The 26,403-nt window shown below is 36.7% G+C and overlaps 1 protein-coding gene across 2 annotated transcripts; it reads right to left on the minus strand.

Moving 5' to 3' along the window:
- Positions 1–11,731: 11,731 nt before the first annotated feature.
- Positions 11,732–25,088, minus strand: LOC107785052 (protein ZINC INDUCED FACILITATOR-LIKE 1). Of its 2 annotated transcripts, none has more exons than XM_016606273.2 (17): positions 24,686–25,088; positions 19,100–19,140; positions 18,468–18,528; positions 18,288–18,390; positions 18,071–18,173; positions 17,379–17,432; positions 17,212–17,274; positions 16,698–16,747; positions 16,477–16,552; positions 16,020–16,235; positions 15,046–15,133; positions 14,648–14,733; positions 14,443–14,550; positions 13,216–13,260; positions 13,055–13,143; positions 12,629–12,672; positions 11,732–12,019 (listed from the first exon to the last, which is right to left on the minus strand). In XM_016606273.2, exons 1-17 carry the CDS (start codon positions 24,843–24,845, stop codon positions 11,847–11,849), a joined length of 1,560 nt encoding a protein of 519 aa, XP_016461759.1. In that variant the 5' UTR covers positions 24,846–25,088; the 3' UTR covers positions 11,732–11,846. The 2 variants fall into 2 exon arrangements, with proteins under 2 accessions (XP_016461759.1, XP_016461760.1); XM_016606274.2 differs by having other exon boundaries at positions 13,055–13,150.
- Positions 25,089–26,403: the final 1,315 nt, after the last annotated feature.

Raw genomic sequence — 26,403 nt, forward strand, 5'->3', positions numbered from 1 at the left:
TACATCAACGGGTTTCTTATCTCTCCACGAGTCTAACCATACCAAAATTATCAAATTCCCATAACATTTCGACCCTCAAATTCTCAATTCTATCCGAGAGGGTTTCTAACTTTTCCCGCTAAATTCACGGATTTAATGCCAAAACTTGTAATAGTTTCGAGTAATCTAACCAAAATTGAATTAAGAATACTTACCCCATTATTCTCTCCGAAAATCTCCCAAAAAATCGCCTTATCCGAGCTCCAAATCGTTAAAAATGGAAACGGCACTGTTCACGGCACTGTTCACGGATCACTGTTCACGGGTACTGTTCATGGATCACTATTCACCCTCGCAGTTACTGTTCACGTGCGGTTAATGTTCACGGTACTGTTCACTGGGTACTATTTCTGCAATTTTTCTCCAAATTTTCCTAAGTCCGAAATCACTCCGAGACACCTCTGAAACACTCCCGAGCCCTCGGGGCTCCTAACCAAACATATGCACTAACTCAACAACATCCTACAAACTTAACCGTGTGATCATATCGCCAAAATAACGTCATATACCATGAATTAAGCTTTAAAATCCAAGAATTCTTTCAAATTTCATAAAATATCAAATTTTCCATTTTGAGTCCGAAACACATCAAATGACGTCCGTTTTCAACCAAACTTTACAGAAAGTGCTTAAACCATATATAAGACATGTATCGGGCACCGAAACTAAAATACGGTCCCGATATCATCACTTTCTAATCAAATTTCATTTCCATTTTCCTTAAATATTTTCAGAAAACAATTTTTCTCAAAAATTCATTTCTCGGGCCTAGGACCTCGGAATTCGATGATTCTTGTTCCTATGAGTTACAAATAATGATACAAACATAGCCCTTCAGTCAAAACTCAATTCAGAGCTCGTTTTCTCAATGCGATATCCATTTCGCTCGTTAAATAATTATCAGATGTTTCGCGTCAAAACCCAATCGTGACTTGATGAAATTGGACCAAACTTTCCAGATCAATCCTATAATTCATTATCAAAATTCTGGAAGTCTCGAAATCAAATTTCAATCTCGAGAACTAAAAATGGACCTTTGGATCATTACGTGCTTATGCTCAAAACGGCAAAAATCTTCCAAAAACTCTTCCAAAACTTATCCGAGCCTCATGTGACCCCGACCAAACATGCCAACACACCCCATAACATCATTCAAACTTTTTCCAATCAACAAAACACCTCAAACAACATCAAAACCATCAATTCACATCGAATTCAAGCCTAAGTTTTTCAAAAACTTTCGAAACACGCATTTGATCAAAAACCCGACCAAATCACCTCCGAATGACATGAAATTTTGCACACACATCCCAAATCACATAATGAAGCTACAACAACTCTCAAAATTCCATTCCGACCCTTGGATCAACTCTTGGTCAAACCTTTCAAATTCAAAGCTACTGAGACTATTCTTCCAAATTCATTTTGATTAACCTGAAACCCAACACCAATGATTTACATAAGTCATAATGCACCACACGAGACAAGTAATGCCCAAGAACTGGCGAGCAAAGTGCAAAAGCTCAAAACGACCGGACGGGTCGTTACATCCTCCCCCACTTAAACACACTTTCGTCCTCGAACGTACTCAGAGCTGTTCTAAAAGCCAACCAATAGCTGAATAACTTTACCATGCATATACCCGAGGGTGATCCTACATCACCCTATCTCATATAGGTCCGATAACACAATGTAACTGAACTTTCACAATCCAACCTAGCACATAAACCTTAGAACCACATTTCCACTTCTGAAATCATCTATAAGGTCAGAATCTCACATCTATACTTTGAATAAGTCCGAACAAGCTGTATTTACCCATACCTGCATCGTCAGGTGCAATTATATGACATACCACATAACTCAAACATATGTAGAGATAAATTCCATTCATAGCAGTTGTATGCAACAACCGAATACAGGTAGAAAACCTCTTATCAACTAAAGTATCATTCCAGCACTTTCATATACTGCCAATGATAATGAAACACGCAATAAGCCATAACCATTTCCCAGATCAACCATTCATGAAGCCATTTTTTTTATGGAAAATACCAAAGCAAATTTCTGAGCCAAACCTCGATATTATCCTTCCAACATGTTGAAACCGAATCCGTTGTATTCATTGATGTTCCCAACGATCTCATCTAATCCAACACAATTACTCTTCCCGATCGGCTTCCATTATGAAACTCCGATAGAACCGCACCATAGGTACCTATAACCAACAGATCGTAATGTCTTAGAACACTAAAAAGTAACGCATAGATCCCCATAATTGCTAATAGCTAAAAACAACCGAAGCAATACATCCTCCGCCAACAGCAACTCAAAGTCAACAAAACCGTCTCGATGTCGGACACATATCCCATATTGGTCTACCAATGGACCATACATCAACTCCAGTTACACACAACCGATAAATAATCCTTCAAAGGTCCATAATGACTGAATCATAGCACATACTAATATCTGACTAACTTACCCACATTTTGCCATCCACAACCACAATCTAACCTGTATATGAGAACTCCTAGTCTCCAAGTCCATAAAACACATGAATTACCATATTTGATCCCAATTCCGCCACTCTCATATATAACTCACCTCTAGTACCCAATCACTTCACGAGAGATACAAAAACATTCTTCTGTGCCACCAAGCAAACTCGAATATCAGCGGTCAATCTAGCCAGAAAGTGCCGCAATACTACCGAAGTGCCATCCACTTTATCATGTTACCCTTTTTCTGAAAATATACTATCGTCAAATCACTTCTAATTAGAAATATCATTTCCTTAACCATCTGAGGCTACCCGCTACCTAAGAGTTTTATGAACTTCCTTTCGGAACTGAACTGTAACTCTACACACGCAAATCTCGATCCTCCACTACATACCGCACATACCATACCATCCTGGTATAACATGAGAACTTCATCTCCCTTCCGAGCCACACGAATATACGTACTCAACTAATCAAGAACTTTCCATTGGTCCCATCTAGAAGAAAAGTCACTACAAATCCCATGCTCCGCATGCCCATAGAAAATATACATCTCCAAACCGCGGTAAAAACCATCAAGAACTCTCCGAATTCTCTTTGCGCAAATCAGACCTGCCAGGACTGAATCCTTCTAACTCGGCCAAGCTAAGCAAGCCATCAAAACCCAAGAGCATTGCTGCAAAATACTTGTAAGAGCTCATTACCTCGAACACGCACAAGGAGTTAATCATATCCTTACCATACTGATTCGGTCTACTATCAAGCTATTACATCTATCTAGTTTCCCTTCTGATTCATTTTCAACTTGATATTCCCTCTTGTTGTAGCACCACAATTCCTCAACTCAGGCTCACTACACGAGACCCGAGTACAAGACCACACTATCTAAGACCCATAAGCCGCTGAATACTCTCTCAAATATTCCCAGAAACACCACATTCCAGAATACTTTACTCTGAAGAACTTCCTGCGAATCTAAATCAGTTACCTTTACTTTCCTGATACTGATACATAGAATCCCATAATTAACATAAAAATGCCACAAGTCTTAACCTCTTCCAATGAAAATACAGTCTCTAACTACATACACAACCTTAAGATACCCGATTGTTCCCTGTAAAATCTCGAACACATTAGAACCATTCTTGAAAGCCAACTCTTATTCAAACTGCAACTCACCTGACCTAACGAACAGAACCACTCGTGCCTCATTGGCACTCTGTTACCTCAAAATGAAATCCTCATCCCAATACAACCAAACAACTTCCTACTCTATGCGCCGAGCATTCTTTACCAACAACACTCTAGACATTCCGTGATTTTTTTTTGAAGCATAATATAACCTTTGTCAAAAAAAATTTCCTCTAATCGAGTCATCCTCGGTCTCAATTTCGGCAAGCCATAACTGATTCGCCCGTACGCCTCAAACTAGAACCAACATAGCGCCTAACCATGCAATTGCCTAATCAATAGCATCTCCCCCACTTGGCTCGAAGCCATAGATCAACACACACTCAATAACTCATAACGCTTATACTCTATTGATGCCATAATACCATAGTGAGATTAAACTCAAACCTTCATAAGCTCGTGGCACACAGACCATCTGGTACTTCATATCTTTTACAAATCTCGCATTTACTCTCATAACAATTAAACCCACTCTCTTAAGCGTCCCACATTCAAATTTCAATATTTATACTTCACTGGTAAATGAGATCTTCTAACGGACACATAAGGATCACACAACCCCAAAAATTCTTCGCAGGGGATAACCCACCTGCTTCTCCTTAACTAACATTTATGTATACCTTCCACCATCATAAACTATACGCAGTCACTTAGTCTTCCTGAGTCTGAACTCATACCGCAATATAATATTTTTTTTCACTCACAATTGGGAAACATGAAAAGATTCTTCACACGCCTATAACTCGGGCCTATACCTCGAATCAAGATGGAATTCAAGCATCTAATAGTTCTTCTATTTTCCAGTAGACCCTTCTTGTCGTTTCCAAATCATATGAATACATCTCGCAGTACTAACATACTCATCACATAGTTACTCAACCATCACTTCCACTAATAGGGACAATACCGAACATATAAGTTCAAAACACTTGCTCACACAATCAGCACCTCGGTGCTCAAGCCATAGGTAAAGATCCGGCCTCAAGTCCTTCAGACTGGCCCAACATCAATTTATAGAGATCGCATCTCGCCCCTCGATCGGGGAATTACAAGCCATCGAGGCACATCTGATACTGAGCGCTCATGCGCGCGTACGAATGCGTGGAAGGAATTTCAAAAGTTTCTTTTCAAGATGAATCAAGGACGCACGATAAGAATTCAAGAATGTGAAGTTTTCCTAAAGGTTCTGCAGCCTCTCAAGGATAAATACAGACGTCTCCGTACCGATCCGCGAGACTCTACTAAACCGGCTCATGACTCGCGAGACCAATTAACCTAGGCTCTGATACCAACTTGTCACGACCCCAACCCCGGTCATGATGGCGCCCAACACACTGCTAGGCAAGCCCGACCATTCAACAACATTACCCCAAATTCTTATTCAGATTTTAGATAAATATCACAGAGAATTTACTAAGTCATTACTTTCAAGTTTATAAATAATAATAAAATCTGCGAAAGTTCAATTAGAATACCACAACATAGCCCAATAGAATCCAGTGTCACGAACATGAGCCTCTAATACAGAATATCCACCTATTACAAATCTCTCTAGGAAAAATGCGGGATAAAGGGATAGAGATAGATGGGAGAGATCAAGGCTGCGAACGTCATGCAGCTACCTCAATAACTCCGATGAAAACTGAACAGCAGAAAACTCGCTCTATGCCTCAGGAATACCTGTACCTGCACACATGGTGCAGGGAGTAATGTGAGTACTCCGACTCAGTGAGTAATAAATATAAATAATAACTGAAGGTAAGAAAATACGTTAAGGCACACAACACTCTATACAGAAGCAGTGAAATCATTTAAAATAACAATTCAGTGAAACATCATGTGAAATTTCTTTTAAACCAGTAAAACAGGTAATTTGGCAGTAAAATGACGAGTAGAAATCTGCCCATCGGGCTCAATATCAAAATAATAAGTAGAAATCTGCCCCTCGGGCTCAGTATCAAAATAATAAGTAGAAATCTGCCTCTCAGTAGAAATATGCCCCTCAGGCTCAGTATCAAAATAATAATTAGAAATCTGCCCCTTGGGCTCAGTATCTCAGAACAGTATTAGCCCCTCAGGCTCAGAACAGTATGAAGCAACCAGTCAATGAAATAAGAGCACATAATTATTATGGCGGATAATGCAGATGAGGAATAAATGCATGAGTGCAATGCAATGCATATGACGGTACCCTCTGGTACCCACTGCGGCGTGCAGCCCGAGCCATCCATATTTATTTATCGTCGACGACGCTCACTAGGGGTATGTACAGACTCCGGAGGGGCTCCTACATCCAAAGTGCAATATCAAGCCATCTCGTGGCATCAAATCTAGGCTCTCGGCCTCATATCAATATCAGTATAATCACCCAGGCTCTCGGCCTCAATATCAATGTAATCAACCAGGCCCTCGGCCTCAATATCAATGTAATCAACCAGGCCCTCGACCTCAATATCAATGTAATCAACCAGGCTCTCAGCCTCAATATCAATGTAACACTGCTGCGACGCGCAGCCCGATCCATGCTCAGTCCAGAAATCATAATAAGCCCCTTGGGCATTTGTAAAACAGTAGTTCTCAGCCCGAAATATCATTTAAGTTTTCAAATCTTAGAAAGATGGTTGAGTTTGCAAAACAGTATTTAAAACCTTGGACTGAGATCAAATGATATGCATGTATGCAAAAACAGTGATGTCAATCCCTGAAGGATTCAAATAATTGGCAAGAAGCCCAAATGTAACAATTAAATCCACGTAAGGATGATTCTCAATTTAGTTCAAGTAGAAAACACGGTAAATATATCTCTCGGGACGGACCATGTCACAATCCCCAATGGTACTCTACCTCACGCCCGTTATCCGGCGTGCAAGTCACCTCAATATAGCGTTACGGTGTGAAATTCCAGGGTTTCAAAACCTCAGGACATCATTTACATCAATTGTTCACCTCAAACCGGCTACTTCTTTAGCTCGCGACGCCTTTGCCCCTCGAATTGGCCTCCACGTGCGTCGAATCTATACAAAATCAGAACGAATATGTCATAATATGATAAGGGAACAAAGCCCAATCAAAACAATCGAAAAATACCAAAATTCTCGAAATTAGCAAAAACCCGAGCCCCTGGCCCACGTCTCGAAATTTCAATTTTTTTTACATCAACGGGTTCCTTATCTCTCCACGAGTCTAACCATACCAAAATTATCAAATTCCCATAACATTTTGACCCTCAAATTCTCAATTCTATCTGAGAGGGTTTCTAACTTTTCCCGCTAAATTCACGGATTTAATGCCAAAACTTGTAATAGATTCGAGTAATCTAACCAAAATTGAGTTAAGAATACTTACCCTGTTGTTCTCTCCGAAAATCTCCCGAAAAATCGCCTTATCCGAGCTCCAAATCGTTAAAAATGGAAAATCTCCCGAACTTAACATTCTGTCCGGTACTGTTCACGGGGTTACTGTTCACGGGATTACTGTACACGGCACTGTTCACGGTACTGTTCACGGATCACTATTCACCCGTGCGGTTACTGTTCACGTGCGGTTACTGTTCACGGTACTGTTCACGGATCACTATTCACCCGTGCGGTTACTGTTCACGTGCGGTTACTGTTCACGGTACTATTCACTGGGTACTATTTCTGCAATTTTTCTCCAAATTTTCCTAAGTCCGAAATCACTCCAAGACACCTCCGAAACACTCCCGAGCCCTCGGGGCTCCTAACCAAACATATGCACTAACTCAACAACATCCTACGAACTTAACCGTGCGATCAAATCGCCAAAATAATGTCATATACCATGAATTAAGCTTTAAAATCCAAGAATTCTTTCAAATTTCATAAAACATCAAATTTTCCATTTTGAGTCCGAAACACATCAAATGACGTCCGTTTTCAACCAAACTTTACAGAAAGTGATTAAACCATATATAAGACCTGTACCGGGCACCAGAATTAAAATACGGGCCCAATATCATCACTTTCTAATCAAATTTCATTTCCATTTTCCTTAAATATTTTTAGAAAATAATTTTTCTCAAAAATTCATTTCTCGGGTCTGCGACCTCAGAATTCGATGATTCTTGTTCCTATGAGTCACAAATAATGATACAAACATAGCCCTTCAGTAGAAACTCAATTCGGAGCTCGTTTGCTCAGTGCGATATCTATTTCGCTCGTTAAACAATTATCAGATGTTTCGCGTCAAAAACCCAATCGTGACTTGATGAAATTGGACCAAACTTTCCAGATCAGTCCTATAATTCATTATCAAAATTTCGGAAGTCTCGAAATCAAATTTCAATCTTGAGAACTAAAAATGGACCTTTGGATCATTACGTGCTTATGCTCAAAACGCAAAAATCTTCCAAAAACTTTTCAAAAACTTATCCGAGCCTCATGTGACCCCGACCAAACATGGCAACACACCCCATAATATCATTCAAACTTTTTTTAATCAACAAAACACCTCAAACAACATCAAAACCATCAATTCACATCGAATTCAAGCCTAAGTTTTCCAAAAACTTCCGAAACACGCATTTGATCAAAAACCTGACCAAATCACCTCCGAATGACATGAAATTTTGCACACACATCCAAAATCACATAATGAAGCTACAGCAACTCTCGGAATTCCATTCCGACCCTTGGATCAAAATCTCACTTATCAACCGGAGATCGCTAAAATACTACTTTAGCCAATTCAAGCCAAATTCCACACCGGACCTCCAAAACCAATTCCGATCGCGCTCCTAAGTCATAAATCACCTAATGGAGCTAGACAAATCATAAAAATTCCGATCCGAGATCATTTACACATAAGTCAACTCTTGGTCAAACCTTTCAAATTCAAAGCTTTCAAGTGAGACTATTCTTCCAAATTCATTCTGATTAACCTGAAACCCAACACCAATGATTTACATAAGTCATAATGCATCACACGAGGCAAGTAATGCCCAAGAACTGGCGAGTGAAGTGCAAAAGCTCAAAACGACCGGTCGGGTCGTTACAACCCCAAGGTCTGGGATCAGTATTACAAGGAATTGGATGAGAGCGAGGTTAGCTGCTATTATTATTGCATGATTTACTTTCTTATTATTCATTGACATTACGTTTAATTATTCTTCAATAGGGTTTCGATATCTCTGTTTATCCCGGTGCTTCATTTAACTCCTCAATTGTGCCACTAAAGAGTTATCTGACCGATCCAAAGAAAAAACAGAAATACACTGATCTGTGCGGCTAGGCAATTGCAAATTTCAATTCACAGAGCGTAAGTGCTTGCCTTAGCTTATTCTTTTTCTGGTTTAATGTGATTATTGTATGAATGCTAATATTGATCGTAATTGATTTTTTTCCGGCTGTCTTCTTTGTAGGCTAAAAAGTATGAGTTGGTGGAAATTGTGACGGTAAACGCATCATTTGCTGCTGGGATGTGGTTTTATTTCACCTTTCAAGCCAAGGATACTGATAGTAATAGAAGTACTATTACTGACAATGCTGTGGGACGAAATTGGTGGAACCCCAAGTGTGGAATTTTGCAGGCTTAAGAAAGGTTAACTTTGTGGACTCTGCATCTTCTTCTATCAGGGCGTATACAAACTTATGGTTTCTGATTTTTTTTTGCTAATCTTACGTTGAAGTTCTTTCTTTAAGTTTTCATATTTTCAAAAAAGTTTTTTTGTTGTATTACACAGCTAAGAGCAGTTAATTCATTTAGCGGTTGATTTGTATTTGTTGTTTAGTTTACATATCTCTGACACATGGGCAGAGAGAAGAATATCATATTATTTCAAAGTTCAAAACTGTATGCATGGCTTTTACCTTTCCCTTTAAACATAAACCATGTAACACACTAGCATCAAGTGCCGACCCTTTTACTGTTTTTCAGTAACTGGAATACGGTTCAGGTATTTTCAGCCTGTTTATGGTAGAGCTCTCAACTTAAGTCATCATCCCTCCCACTTCTCCCTCATAATTAATATAAGGATGATCTGGGGTCACTAAGCTCAATTATCCCTAAAAAAATCATGATGGGCAAATTTCAAAATCCGCTCTTCCCATCCATTAGTACTGTTACTAGCTAAAATTTTCTTCTGTCAAGGTTCCACTGCCAGCTCTCTCCTCCCATCCATTAGTGTCACTGACTTGTAATGGGATATTGTTCCGAGGTTGACAAATGCATCGCGCGCCTTGAAAGGAGCTAGGATGTACCACTGTTCAGTATCCACTTGTGAAGTAGCTATCAACTTGTTGGCTTGGCTAGGATATGTTGCGGAGTTCCAAATATCCAAATGTTCTTACCGGAGAGACAAAGATATTACGTCTTTGCTTCCATACAATTGCTAGTTTTACTAAGAGTTTGCTGATGCCTTTGGCTATTGTCTCCTGCTTGATGGAGGGTTTGAAACCCTTGTTGATTATAAGTACTGGATCCGAAAGTATTGGGAGGGCTAGCAGAAGACGTTTTTGAAGACTTACCAACGTAAGTACAAACGTCCTAGTTTGGATGCACATGTCCCTGATGTGTTTGGTTCGAAATCATGAGATAGTAACCATCGACCGTACTCTCTGTTTGATTTTTGCTAGGTGGTTTGTTTTGGCTCAGCATAGTGAAGGCCCGAATGCATTCTGACCTGTTTGATCTATTACACAGTTTTTAACTTTAACACTTGGCGAGCTTTTGCTTTTATGAAGTTGAGATTTTTTTTTAATTTAGGTCTAGGTGCATGTGGACTGTAGATGCACTTGTGCTTATGTGGCTTCAGCAAGTTTCCACAATCCGAGCTGCAAATAAATCATCTTACTTTGCTTCTTCTAAGATATGAGATACAATTTATTTCAATGAAAGGGAGTCAGCAAATATGTTTTTGTCTTTTTTCGTGTCAATTTAAAGGGAGAGGCAAACACATACTTGTCTTTGATTGTATTGTTGAGCTAAATCTTGTTTCTCAATCGAAATGATTTTCTTGTAAGATTTGAGTAGGGAACATCGAGATGCAGTTGTTTCAACATAAAGGGAGAGGCTAATGTTGTTCATATGCTTGAACTAGATCCTTATGCTTGTGTCTCATTGAAAGAGAGGGATACCTTGAAAGAATTGAAGCTAGAATATTTCTGTTAAAGACGGACTAGCTGAAAATCTGCTTCTTTTGACTCTTGTGCTGAAATGACACTCAATTAGAGTTGTTGACCACACTTTTTGAAGCTGGTGGTTTTGTCTCACTTTTTAGGGATATTACAATAGTAGTTTATTTTTGTTCTAATTGGTTTTCAAGAGACAAGCTTCTCTTTTATTCATGATACTCTTTAAATTCAGTTTCGCGTTCGGCCTCCACCTTATCACTATGGCACATCACATACGAATATTATAGCAGGTTTTTCCACTTTGTTACTTTTTCCTACAAATTCTCAAATTGTATACTCTCTCTATCTGATTTTTTAAAATAATTGTCTCAAATTATATCATTTTAGAAGTTCAAGGCAAAATTAATTATTTTTTTATCAGTTTACCCTTAATAGTAATTGTTCTTAAAAATGGAGATGGTACATAAATAGAATAAATATTCTTAAAATATGAATAAGGGTAAAATAGTCAAAAATCCTTTCTAATTAATGTTTCTTAAGGATAGTATAAAAGACGAATAATTTGAGACAGAGGAAGTAATTATTCAGCAACATTATAGAGATGACAAGTTACAAATGTAATTTATAGAGGTTGGCCATTTACTCACCCACAGAGAGTGAGGGGACTACATTTGTAGAGAACTATTGACCATTTACTCATCCCCCGAGAGAGAGGAAGCAAGGGAGAGAGGAACGGAGAGAGATTTAACTAATTTGCAATTTTTCTTTTTAAAAAAAATGTCATTCTATTAATGAATAATGATCCAAATATACAGTTAGCTTTATCGTTACCTTTCAATTTCAGTTGATTTATCTTGGTTAAGTGCATGGTTAACTGTATTTAGCAGTAGCGTGATTTCAGATATCTTTTGGTGAAGAAACAATCAAAATAATATAATAGAAATTGATTGTAAATTATTCTAAGCAAAAGAAGATTTTGTCCGTATATTTGACTTGTGATATAGTGGCTTATTTTGGTAACTCAAGGCAACTCTGTTAGTGAGAGCGTCTCTTGTATGCCATTTTCTGATTGATCTGCACTGTCATTTTTGGACTTAGGAATGTTGTCTTCAGGCTCTTGTAGAAATGGTCTGAAGGTCAAAAGCAAGCCCAACAACTCAATCACATTGAGGACGAAGAAAACCAGCTGATCACCTGCATTATAACATCACATTTCCTACATTTAGTTAGTTAAAACCATAGATTAGGAGAATAATGACTTTGATATCAAGGTATATTATGTAAAGTCTTCCACACTTTACGGGGCTACTGATTTCGGTTAGATATGAACTTATATAATCGACGAACCAAACATATTCAATCTAGGAGTTTGTGATGTTTGTAGCATAGAACTCTTAATTGTAGCCAAATTATTAGAAAGTCTTAGAAATAAAACCAATATGATGCTAATTTCCTCTTTAGCATTGACCTACTACAGTAAATCACCTTATCATTAGGAAATATATCAAGTCAAGCCCCCAAACTTACTCACAATAGACATCTATAAGTACCTGGAACCACTACCATCCATCAGAATCTTTACTATTCGCAACTCATCTCATGTAATCAGTTAATTACTGCTTTATCTTGAAAGTCCTATGTTAATTTGTTAATCATTAAAGCCATATTCCATCTATTTATATGTTACATAGATGCTTGTTCGGATTGATTTATATCATGAATTTCTTTTGGCACTTGAATAGCAAACTCTTGAATTACAGTTTCACATTACAAGCTTAAATCCAATTTAATTTATCTTCTTACCTGGCAAAATATCAGCATCTTGACGCCGTTGTGCCCAGGACAATCTGCATATATTGTAGAACATGATGTGATAATGAGAAATGATCTTGAATGGACATCTAGATTAGTGGACAGCAGATCATAAGTGCAAAACAAAAAACAATTTATATAAGGTCTAAGTCGAGCAAACAACCAGAAACAGAAGCGCATTTAAGTATAGCACGTAAGCATTCACAACTGCTGACAACATCATAACATAGAACATCAGAGCATATTAGATATGACACAAGGAAATGAAATCTACTCGAGCACACATTGCAACTTTCTAAGTTGAATTGGCTTATTTAGCAAACTGAAATTAGAGCTAAAACTGCAAACGTATGACTGAAGGACCAAATATCGATGAAGGTAAAGAGAAGAGATAGTAGAAAGAAGTTGGAAACTTACAATGAACCCCCAGCTGCTGGGCCGATTGTCTTGAAAAAAGACATTGAACACATAGAAAGGCCATTTGCAGCTCCTCTTTGCTCCTGGGCCTGAGAACTTTTGTCACACTCAACAAACTTCACATAATGAGAAATAAGGTAGATATGAGAAAATGAACCTACCACAGCCCTGTTCTGCATAATTAGCAATCCAGTGGTGATCGATACCTGATTATGCATGAAAGTAACCACTTAGACCAAATAGTCCATGCAAAAATCTATTAACCCCTTGGATTTGCAAAAGTAATCCAAAGGTAGTTGAAACAAACACAACTGACATTATGGCTAGCCTCTCACTTCTCTCAGAAAGGAACTATAACCAAAAAAAATAAAAAGTCTCTAGGTCAATACAAAAAATTTATTTTTCCAAGAAAATAAAATATTTTGTAAAAATCATGACATTCACTCATGAAAAAAAGTAAAATGAGGACATAATGAGATTATTTCAACTTTTTAGCTGTTCAGATGTACAGTCAAAGCCATTACATCACTGTAACAGAGAGAACAACATCCGTATTTCAGTTAAACTAAATAACCCTCACATTTCGTCATGGACATTGGGAGTTGGTATACAGCAACCTAACACATTCCACCTAGCTCCCATTAGTTAGTTAAATAACCCTATTTTCAGTCATGTACATCAGGAGTTAGTGTAAACCTACAACATTCCAAGGTCCATTGATTAGCTAAATTCCATTCGACAGATCTTAAGCGTCTCGGCTGTAAACAACTGATGGTAATACACTTGTGGTTTCAGAATTTCCCCGAGTATGGTTCACTTGACGGTTGGCTTCTTAAACAGAGCTGCTTGGTTGGTGTATAGAACTAAATCTTCATTGATGGCGCTTTTTTCTTAAAGGATATTGTTGACCAAATGGGAAGAACTTTGTACAGGCCTACAGGGAACCTTAGTCATCAAGAGAAATAGGCAAAAGTTCTTTTATATCAACCACTGAAGAGACAGACAGTTATCCATTAACAAATATGAAGCAGGATTTGGGCTTGAAAAGTCACATTTTAATGATCTCTGGTTGAGACTTACTACAGAATTACCACAACACCTTTGATTCTCAATTTTAAAATTCTCTATCACAGTCCAACTAAGAGTCTAACAAGGCAAAAATAAAGTAATAGCTTATCTGTCTTTCCTATATATCATGCATTATTGGTAATGGTGAATATTCATAGTGCTTGATGGAGACTAACTGTCGAACAAAAACATGTTAAATCCTAAAAGAAAATAATAAAAGTAACATTGTGCCTAAATTTTCCGCAGGTCGCATTATTAAATTTTCAATCAACAATAATATTAGAAACTGAAGAACACAATGATTTGAGGAAAAGGCTTACCGAGAGAACATTTTTTAACATAGATGCGCAGTTAAGAGCTATGGATAGGCAGAAACCAGATAACAAAGCTATACACGGATAGCTTGCCAGCAATGGTATGCTTAATACCTGAAAAATGAATAAGTTCAATTCAAAACCAACACAAATAAATGAAGTAAACAGAAGAGGAAATAAAAGGGAGATCACAGTTCTATTAGGGGCATACTGCGCCAACGCGAGAAATCATGACAGGCCCAACAATCCTTTCGACCAATGGGTAAGCAAATAGCTGGAAGAGTAACAAACCAACACCTGGTAGATCATGAAAGAGATTAATGCTCTTTATTAAATGCAGTCCACACTATCCAATATCTAAAATCCAAGAAGTGAATTCTTGCGATGGAAACCATGGAAACCATATTACTATTAGATTTAAAAGACTTTCGAGAAAATAAGCATGGGATTTAGTAATTGATTCTAGCACCTTAAGGCTAATATAATGGTTTAATTGACATCTTCGAGATTTCTTGAAGGAGAAAATGCTTAATCATCCGAATAACCTGACTGACCACATATGGCACATAATTTGTTTTATGCAGAGATTCAAACTGCCTATATATATACCTGTGATGGCAAGAACTTGTCCAACATCAGTAGTTGTAAAGCTTAAACCCCCAAGGGTCCTTGGACTGACAGCCCACAATGAAAAAATCTGAAGAAATAGAACGATTATAAAATTATGCCCACACACAAATTTATATGGAAACAATCAAATTTGATGAGCGGGATACCATGTCAAGACAGAGGCATGACAGCTAAGTTCAAATTGACAATCTTTATAAAGTTATACTTCATTAATTGAAGAACGCGAGGCATTGAATGACCTTAGACTGCTTAAATCACAAACACTTTATCTTCTGATGAACTCATAAAATTGTAGCTGACCGTCATGAAGCATATAAAATCAATTCTTTGATTAAGTCTATCGACCATCAATTATTAAGCTCCCTAGAATGCTAGATAAACCAAACTATTACAGTATCCATATGACTTCAATTGCAGAAAAACAAGAAGATGAGCAAGAAATATTGAAGATGATCAGATGCACAATTTTGAATTCGTAACTAATCTTATGTGTCTGTCCGCTAACTCCAGATGTTGAGAGAAATTAGTCAAATGTAACTCCAAAGATTTTAACTATGTTATGTGGGCACATTTACAGATGCATATCTGAACAGTGGACTCATTTACAGGTACATATCAAAACGTAGTAATGTGCAATTTTTTCCAATTTTTGGTATGTTTCTAAGAATTTCCACAAAGTACTTACACTCATATCACTCATTTGACATGGATACGTCAACACCAATAAAAGATCCATGTCATATATGTTTTTAAAGGTTTTCATAGGTGAGAAATTTAAGCACGAGTATATAATACTTACAACCTTTTACATTTTAATTAAATGTAGTCGTAGATCAAGATATTTTGTACATGAGAACAACTTCTTTCACATTAGAACATGATTTGGAATGTGATAATAAGGATGACATATCAAGTTCTAATTAACATAAATTCAGAAGGAAAGGTAAAAATACCTCTAAATAGGCAATATCATGAAGCTGGAATACACAATAGACAATAATAGCTGACACTAAGGGCCAATTCTTAAGAAGGCTTTTGTGGGAATTTGGGATTCTGCGTTCAGAATGCTTCATGCTCTCAGACAAATTTAAACCATTTGTAGTTCCTTCTGCAACATCATAGAGATCACTTTGATCTTTGTTTGTATTGTTATGCTTGTGTAGTGTCTCCTGCAATGTGCTACAAGTTGTCAATCGCAGAAATTATCCAGTTATATTATTTCTCTCCAATGTTTTAGGTCAAGTAGATATGTTAATTGTTAGAAACTTTAGTTCATTCTGTTGATTGAGATAGATTATTTCAAGCATCAGCATATACTTATTGTCACAAAATAACTTTCAAAAAGAATATGAAACAGAGATAGATGGCACTTAAAATCAGATGATAAAGTATTTAGAACAGAAGTCATACCGGAAGCCAAAAGGAGACTACTGTTGCAACTAATGCCAGTAGTGATATCATAAGACAAGGTAACAAATATGGGAATCTGCAATGGTAGAAACCACACATCAATTTCTAATTCACCAAGAGAGGAAAGAAATTGGAGAAAACAGATTGCACCAAACACAAAATTTTAGATATATGGTCAGTTGAGAGTAACAAAGGTACAGAACAGGCAAGGCATCAGTTACCTCCCGAATAAGGAGTCTTTCGAGAATACGCCAGGGTACTTTTCTGCAGGCTAGAACACAAAGTGTAAGCCGCAAATTGTATTTATGAAAATAATAAAGAATATTCAAAAAGGATGGAAAAGCAGAAACTTAAAGCTTAGATGAACTTCAGTTTCCAGTTCTGGACATGAGATAGAATCAAGCCAGCTTATTATTTTCCTGATCTACAATTTGGACATAATTCAGCTGATTCGTGGCACTTAACCAACTATTAAGTTAAAGCCACAGACGAATATATTAGCTTAGCAAAATTTCTCTGGAAAACCATAGACTGAAATCCGGTTTCACGGAAGACCGAGTTTAAAAGTAGTTTCCAATGAGAGATGTAAATGATATTGTTTTTACGGACCAAAACCTTATCATTGTGAAAAAATTCAAATGGAAGTAATAGAAACTTCTCTAAGGAATATGGTTTTTCAGTCTTCACTAGAGTAAAACTTAGACAAAGAATTATACCATGGAAAAATATGTGTACCTGTGCAAGATAACCTCCAATAACAGGACCAATAACCAAACCAATGCCCCATGATGTGCTTACCTAAAATAGATGGATAATCATTGTTATCTAGGCTTTCCGAGATTACACAGTGAAAACTGTCCTCAAGAAAAAATGGATACAAGAGAGGGAGAGAAGCAACTCACAGCAGATATCCCCAAAGCATGGTATTCTTTTCGGCAAATTTCAGAGGCATATGCCTGGAAAAATTGGAAGTGAAGAATACTATAAAATTAAACAACTAACAAACTGAAAAACTCCAGATATACATGCACGGATCTTTAATTATACGAACAGCAGAGAACAAGAGAAAAAACATATTACAAGAAAACACTCGCTGCTCTTTGTAGAGAATCATGTTTTTATATGAGATTCTCGACTCTTTATATACATCTTCTCTGCTGGGGATTCATCAATAAATTATTAACTTCATGAAAAGATAGGTAACTAAACCAATAGTCTGTAGTTAGACCTATAGTACATTTTTAATTTTTTATATTGTGATAATGCATAGTAATAAACTCTACAAAAACATCCTGACTTGTATAAGAAACCATCTTAAGTAGTTTTTTGGCACAAAGAGGAAGAGATGGATACTAGGAAATCAACTAGATTACGACATTATATTTTACCAAAGAGGACTATCAACTGGGAAGAACATAAACCCCTCTCCAGGATTAAATAAGATAGAAAAGAATATCTGTATTTTCATCAAATTCTCCTGTAAGTTAAAAGAGACTTGCATTTTAAACATGCAAACCAAGATGTCAATCCCAGAAAAAATATAGCGCATATAACTTATACAATTTTTTTTTATCAAGTAGAAATGAAGGCCTACCCTCATAGTGCCAATTATTCCACACAAGCTACCCATGAGAAACCTCAAAATAATAGCCATCCAAAAGTTCGTACTAAGGCCAAAGAGTGCATTGAAGATAACCCTGCAGTTGATTTATTAAAGAAAATTTGAGTGAAACAAAAATAAATTGAATTGAGCTAATATTTACTGAAGAAAACCTTATACACCATGACAGTAGTAAAACAGTACTACTAACACTGTAATTGTCCCGATAATGACAACTGGCTTTCGACCATAACGATCAGCAATCACTCCCCAAAGAATAGATGTCAAAGCTCTTCCCAACATTAATGAAGAACCTTCAAGAAATCTAGACATATAAGATATGAATTCTGAAAACTCATTTAGTCAGAAGCACCAAGGAAATGAAGCTAACCTACAAATCCAGCGTAGTAACTAATATCTTCCTCCCTATCCGCAATGTGAAAATCTCTGACCTACAGGAATCAAAATGTTGATATTGGCATAACCATAATCTAGATGCTAAGTAGGTGGAAAATAGAAAAGTAACCAAGAAGAACGGAGCTTTCGTATGGATAAGAAGAGAGAGAGTCTCAATTAAGATATAAATGGTTTCACTATAGAGGCCATCACCAGAGTTGAAGGGCATGAGTGACAACTGAATCTCGGTAAATACTGAAATGAGATATCATATGTAAAGATTTATTAAAATGTGCAAGTTTAAATTATAGGCACTGTCACAAAAATTGAACACACAATATTGCAGTGTGCTCAAAGAAGTTCGAGGGTTTTATGGGAAATCATACATTTATCTCTCCAACACAAACTTCTGCATCAGTTACGCTCATGAATTTGGTTATTTGACACAAAACGAGACAAACTTTATGGTTGATGACTTATAAACTTCATGGTTGATGACACAACCCAACACGGGAAATGATTGAACAAACTACTTTTAGTACATGAATGAAAACAAATATTATATGGAGTATCATATAAAAAGAACTCAAGAAATGTAAGAGCAAGTCACTTAAACTTAGTGTTTACCATAAAATAGAGGAAAGGGAACAGAGATGATATCGGCAAAGCTGCAAAAGATATTAGAAACAAAGTAGGTTAGTGAAAAACTCTTAAAGAATAGAAGTAACCTGGGAAAAAATTAAGCTTCACAATTTCTTTCAACTGACAATATGTTTATACGAGACCAAAGCTAATGCTAGGATAATAAAATGTCACTAGTATAAGCAGAACATGTTTAAAATTGGTGCATGTATCCCTTCAGAAGCTCCAAAACATTTCATCTTAGTCCAGAATCTCTACCAATTGAAGACGAAGATGATCAACAAATTTTAAGAGACTATGCACTAAGGGATGTACAAATATGCATGTTATTCCATGAGTTAATATATTTAATCTTTGTATGAACAACTAAACAAGATGATATACTTCTTTATGTAACATTCTACCACCTTTATAATAGTGGTATTCGAAGTTAGCTTGTGCACCCCTCAATTATTTCATCTGATTACTTTCACCACTAGCAGAGGTACCAAGTTACTCATCCACCAACACTAAAATATATGGGAAGTAGTCACCTAACCTTTTCATTTCAGGCTTATTATAGCCAGGCAAGCCGTATTGCTTATTTCTAACCCTGGTATTTAATCAATTGTTTTTGTCCTAGAATATACTTCACTCGGTTTATGGGGGTGAAGGACCATTCTTTCATGTCAGAAATTGGTCAGTTCATTTATACACATGTATTATTAAAAGAAGTCTCAATCTACAACTACTAAATTATTTTGAGAAAACATTATGAAAAAATTTCTCCTTTGACTCTAGAAATAACAAGTAGATACAGCTTTTTGTCATTGATGGTTCTCAGCTTGCGTTTTCCAGGATGGACCTTTTTAATTCTCTTCAGGGAACCTCTGCTGAACTAAATAGAGTCTGTAGCTAGTTTAACAAACGCAAATGTGACAGCGTATCGATCGGGCTATCGAATACGGGTCAGAAGGAAATTACGAGTCAGATCAATCTGCGGATCGAGCAGCTCCCCTTGCATGTAATGATGAGTTTTAATATTAACATCTCATAGCAGGTTAGTTACTTTTTTACAAGATTACCAACTAATGTCTATCATAAAACCTTTGCCAGTAAGGCTGTAACTATCTTTTAAGTGCCCAGAATGCATAAAAAAATTTGTTAGTCAGTGCGTGGATTTTCATATGTAGCTATCATATGTGTGCCAAGAGGGATTGGTTCGTGGATTTTCAAGAAGGAGAATATGGAGTCGTCCACACAGCGGATAACAGCCCTCTTACCTCATATGGCATTGGTTCAATACGATTAAGGAACTATGATGGAATGATCAGAACATTAACAGATGTTCGATATGTACCGGGTTTGAAGAAAAATCCTATCTCTGTGGGAGCCTTAGAATCAAAAGGGTTCAAAATCATTGCAGAAAATAGAGTGATGAGAGTATGCTCTGGTGCACTAGTGGTAATGAGGGTCAATCGGAAGAACAATAACATGTACCGTTATCGCGGTAGTACAGTTATTGGGACAACGACAGTAACATCCAGTGACGAAAAAGAGGCAGAAGCAACCAGGCTATATGGCACATGCGCTTGGGACATGCTGGAGGAAAATCCTTGAAAATTTTATCAGATCAAGGATTGTTAAAAGGAGTAAAGGCTTGCAACTTAGAGTTTTGCGAGCATTGTGTCAAAGGAAACAGACAAGGGTTAAATTTGGTACAACGATCCATAATACTAAAGGCATTTTGGATTATGTACACTCCGATGTTTGGGGTCCTTCCAAAACACCTTCATTTGGTGGGAAGCACTATTTTGTAACCTTTGTTGATGATTTTTCCCGAAGAGTGTGGGTGTATACAATGAAGAGCAAAGATAAAGTATTGGGAATTTTTCTCAAATGGAAGACGATGGTGGAGAATCAAACAGGCAGGAGGATCAAGTGTATTCGCACGGACAATGGAGGTGAATACAAAAATGATCATTTCAATAAGGTCTGTGAAAATGATGGCATCGTCCGACACTTCACTGTCAGACATACACCACAACAGAATGGAGTGGCAGAACGTATGAACCGGACCTTGCTGGAGAAGGTACGGTGTATGTTGTCCAATGCTGGCTTGGGCAAAGAATTTTGGGCTGAGGCAGTTACATATGCATGCCACCTCATTAATCATCTACCATCTGCTGCTATTGATGGCAAGACACCATTTGAAAAATGGTATGGAAAGCCTGCTGTAGATTATGACTCTTTACACGTATTTGGTTCAACTACATATTATCAGATGACAGAGTCAAAATTGGATCCAAGGGCAAAGAAGGCTATTTTATGGGAATTACTTCTGGAGTCAAAGGATATCGCTTATGGTGTCCTATGACAAAGAAAGTAATATTCAGCAGGGATGTTACCTTTGATGAATCTGCTATGGTAAATAAGGTAACAGAAGATACCAAACAAAATGAGGGTGTTTCTAAGCAGGTGGAGTTTGAGAGAAAATTTATTTTTCCTACACAAGAAGCAGAGGAGGAAACAAATGAAGATTATCCTCTGGAAGAAGAGCCAGTAGAGAGGGAGATTCTAACTCAGGAACCTCAACAACAACTTGAATCAATTGCAACTAGCAGGCCAAAAAGGACAATAACAAAACCTGATCGTCTTATAGAGACGGTTGCTTGTGCCGCCTCAATTGTAGCTGATGATGTTCCTACAACTTATAAAGACGCAGTCCAAAGTTCAGAAGAAGATAAGTGGAGGATTGCCATGAATTATGAAATACAATCCCTTCATCAGAATCATACATGAAGATTAGCCAATCTCCCGAAGGGAAAGAAAGCAATTGGGTGCAAATGGGTATTTGCAAAGAAAGAAGAATTTCCTAACCAAGAAGATGTTCGCTACAAAGCAAGATTGGTGGACAAAGGATATGCTCAAAAGGAGGGAATTGATTACAATGAAGTGTTTTCTCCAGTTGTAAAACATTCCTCCATTAGAATTATGTTGGCTTTGGTAGCACAGTTGGATTTGGAACTAGTTTAGATGGATGTAAAAACTGCGTTTTTACATGGAAACTTGGAGGAGGAAATCTACATGACTCGGCCAGAAGGATTCACAATTGCTGGAAAGAAAATATGGTGTGCAAACTTGAAAAATCATTGTACGGGTTGAAACAATCTTCTAGACAATGGTACAAGCGATTTGACGAGTTTATGTTGCGGCAAGGGTACAAGAGAAGCAAATACGATTATTGTGTGTATTTGCGCAAACTTAAAGATGGTTCTTTTGTATATCTTCTCCTATATGTTAATGATATGTTGATAGCTTCCGAGAATTCGGAAGAAATTGATAAGTTGAAGATTCAACTGAAGAAGGAGTTCGAGATGAAGGATCTAGGTGAGGCAAAGAAAATTCTTGGCATGGAGATAATAAGAGATAGACGTTCAAAGAAACTTTGTTTATCTCAGAAAGAATATTTGAAGAGAATACTGCAACGTTTTGGCATAGATGAGAAGACTAAGCCGGTTAGTACTCCACTTGCTCCCCATTTTAAGCTAAGTACTACTATGTCGCCAAAAGATGAAGCTGAACAGGAGTATATGTCAAGGGTACCATATGCAAATGTTGTTGGTAGCTTGATGTATGCAATGGTCTGTACGAGACCTGACATTTCACAAGTTGTTGGAGTTATTAGCAGATATATGCATAATCCAGGAAAGGAGCATTGGCAAGCTGTGAAGTGGATTCTACAGTATATTCACAATACTGCAGATGTTGGGTTAGTTTATGAGCAAGAAGGCAATCAGTCTGTAGTTGGATATTGTGACTCAGATTTTGCGGGTGATCTGGACAAACGACGATCAACTACTGGTTATGTGTTTACTTTTGCAAAGGCACCAGTTAGTTGGAAGTTTACTTTGCAGTCAACAGTTGCTTTGTCTACAACAGAGGCGGAGTACATGGCTATTACAGAGGCTGTGAAAGAGGCAATTTGGCTTCAAGGGTTGCTAAAAGAGCTTGGTGTTGAACAAAAAAGTATCACAATTTTTTGTGATAGTCAAAGTGCTATTCAATTAGCAAAAAACCAAGTTTATCATGCAAGGACGAAGCACATTGATGTTCGATATCATTTCGTACGAGAAATCATAGAAGAAGGTGGAGTCACGGTGAAGAAAATTCATACTACAGAGAATCCTGCTGATATGCTGACAAAAGTGGCGACTATGGTCAAGTTTCAACATTGTTTGGATTTGATCAACATTGTTGAACACTGAAGATTGAAGATGAAGACACAACCAAAATTTGTTACCGAGAGAAAATTGAAGATGTGAAGGTGGAGATTTGTTGAAAATGGCAAACTCCCACATCGGTGGGAGACTTAATTTGGGAAGAATTTCTCCCTATAAAAGAAGGCCTAATGTTTAGGATTTAAACACACCTCTCATTTGCCTTCTTATCTTCTTAAGGCATTTGTATCTTCTCCCTTTAGTATTATTTTACTTGTATTTTTGGAATGGAATAAAATATTAGTTGTGTCCGAGGAAGTAGGCAAAATTGGCCGAACCTCGTAAATTCTGGTGTTCCTTTTATTGTTGTTTTATTGTCTTATTTATTATTTGGTGGCTATCATAATTTTTGGTATAGTAGTTGTGACTCATTCACACTATATACATTTGGCTTCCGCAACACGCATATGGAAGTCTGACGAATCCAGAAGCAGTTAAGTTTTAAAAAGTAACGACAAAACGGGATAAAGACTTTTTTTCTGTAATTGGGTACACGTTACTTTAAAGATAAAAACAATGACTGATTGAATAGTGCATATTGATAAGTATTGGTCCGAAGAATTTAAATATTTTTCTTTAATCAGAGCACGGAAGCAAAAAATATTATAACTGCGTAAACAGAACAAAAACGAATAGTATATAAATTAGTGAATCCTCTTGATATAAGGAAAAATTTAGTATAGGGGCAAATCTGGTTCAAAAATTTCTTTAGCTCACAGGTTTAATCTCAGGTGTGATATAAATTATTGGAGACTGTCGTATGGCTTTCAAATGGTAGGAGAAAGCTGAAACACTCGTCTTTGACTATAGCGGTCATTTTCATAAATTAAGAGATAAGGAAATTGACGCTCCAACCCTTGCAATCCAATGCCAGGGCCCAAGCGTCGTCACGCAGCTCCCGCTGAAGCAGAACACCGAGGTGAATGTGATTGCAACGTGCTTATCGGCACTTCAATCCAGCTGCCAATCCCCCCCCCCCCCCCCCACACACACACACACCCCAAGGCGAGAGTCCGAAGAATAGAAAGAGCAACACGTGAATTTTAATTTATTAGCAAAAATAAAGTAATCCAATAAAAGAACTTCGAGAAAAAAAAAAGAAGAAGAACCCTCTGACTTCCCCCAAATTCTCAACAAATGTAGCTATTTACTTGATTAGTACTCCAAACTATAAGCACTTTTCATGATAAGAATTTTCAAGTCATCAATTTTTAGCAAGAAAATGACCAGGCAAACATCAAATATTAAATCCCTTCAAATTTAAAAAGAAAAAAAAAATCATAAGTTCTAGAGAGAGAGAGAGAGAGCTGACCAGCGCATAAAGTGACGATGGAGATGTAGAAGACGGCCTTAACAGGGAGGCTGGAATCGGAGCGTTTAAGCAGATCAACTTTACAACCAGGACAATCCTCAAAAGACTCATATTTTTCTTCTTCTCGCTTATGCAACAATGGATCTCTGTTATTGCCCATTTAATTTAATTCCCTTTCGTAGTCGTCCTTCTCTTCTTCAGAATTTTTCGGTGATTAATAGAGTACATATATAGTTCCATGGAGCATGTAGCTCGCACCCGCTTAAAGGAATTGAAAATTCAGAGTAGGTGGAAAGGTCTCTGTCGATACTTTATGCGATTGTTTAGGTCACATTGCATGTGATAAATGACGCCTTACTGTTTGTACTTTTGGCCTAACACAATCTCGACTTGATTCTCTCATCAGCTTCACTAATCTTCAGCTGTTAGTAAGGGCTAATTTGGTTCTCGCTTAAACATAACTAGGATTACGATAAAGAACTTTTTGGATAGATTAGTAACAAAAGGATTGGGCAGTGATTAATAACGAGGAGATTTTCGACTTTGTACGTTTCTTAAAAAATAATAGATAAAATACATAATTTATCATAATACCCGTATTAATTGGCCAAATAGAAAATAGGAAATAGGAAATATTAATTGGCGTACAATCTTAATTGATTTGAAATAAGTAATTAATGCTAAGGGCAAAATAGGAAAAATAAATTATTTTTCTCTTGATACGCAAAAATGAACAAGTAAAAATGAAAATCTATTTTTAGAAGGCAAAATACATTACCTCCCTCTTGCCACGCATTATTAGTTACAGCCTTAAACTATTCGTGGTCTTAATTATCCCTTCAACTAGGCCTTTTCCTGGACTCTGATGTGGCAAATTGTGTGGGTAAATTTGCCTGCCACGTGGATTTTCCTGTATATTTGGCATTTTTTTGAAAAATAAAATATATTTTTTTCCTTTTTAAGTATGTTACTTTTTTATATAATTTTTTTCGAATACAATATATAATAAAACTTGGATATAACTACATTATTTAGGCTAAATTTTTTTATTTGGCTAAAAATAATAAAGTTTTAGTTAATCTTTTTTTGAATTTGACCTGAAAATAAAGATTTATACAATTGAAATAAATAGTCAATTCATCTAAAAAGTTATAAAAATACATAGTTTGAAATTAATTATTTTGGCTATAATTTTTTATATAGCTCTAAGTTATGGTGCTCTAAATATATATATATATATATATATATATATATATATATATATTTTACCTCAAAAAAGTAAAAATACACAGTTGAAATAAATAGTCATTGTATCAAAAGAAGAAATAAAAAGAATATACAATTGCAAAAAATAACTTACTCTATGGATACATTTTTAGAGCAATAAAAAAAGGGCAGCCCGGTGCACTAAGCTCCCGCTATGCGCGGGGTTCGGAGAAGGGCCGAACAACAAGGGCCTATCGTACGCAGTCTTACCCTGCATTTCTGCAATAAGTATTTTTAAGAACAATAAGTATGTTAGAAATAATAAGTAATTTCTTGCAATTGTTCACTCTTTTTATTTCTTCTTTTGATACAATGACTATTTATTTCAACTGTGTATTTTTACCTTTTCAGGTAAAATATGTAAAAAGTATATTTTTAGAGCACCATAAGTTAGAGCTATATAAAAAATTATAGCCAAAATAATTAATTTCAAACTATGTATTTTTATAACT

Source organism: Nicotiana tabacum, chromosome 5 (assembly GCF_000715075.1).
Source record: "Nicotiana tabacum cultivar K326 chromosome 5, ASM71507v2, whole genome shotgun sequence".
In the NCBI taxonomy this organism is placed as follows: domain Eukaryota; kingdom Viridiplantae; phylum Streptophyta; class Magnoliopsida; order Solanales; family Solanaceae; genus Nicotiana; species Nicotiana tabacum.

Bases quoted from the DNA above. Each gene is read 5' to 3' on its own strand.
- LOC107785052 (XM_016606273.2), bottom strand. From the start codon at position 24,845: ATGGGCAATAACAGAGATCCATTGTTGCATAAGCGAGAAGAAGAAAAA. The intron at 16,748-17,211 runs GTACACATATTT...TTTGTGTTCTAG, and splicing joins TTGGAGGTTATCTTGCACAG to CCTGCAGAAAAGTACCCTGG. The intron at 15,134-16,019 runs GTATTTTTACCT...CTATTTCTTCAG, and splicing joins ATGATATTGCCTATTTAGAG to ATTTTTTCATTGTGGGCTGT.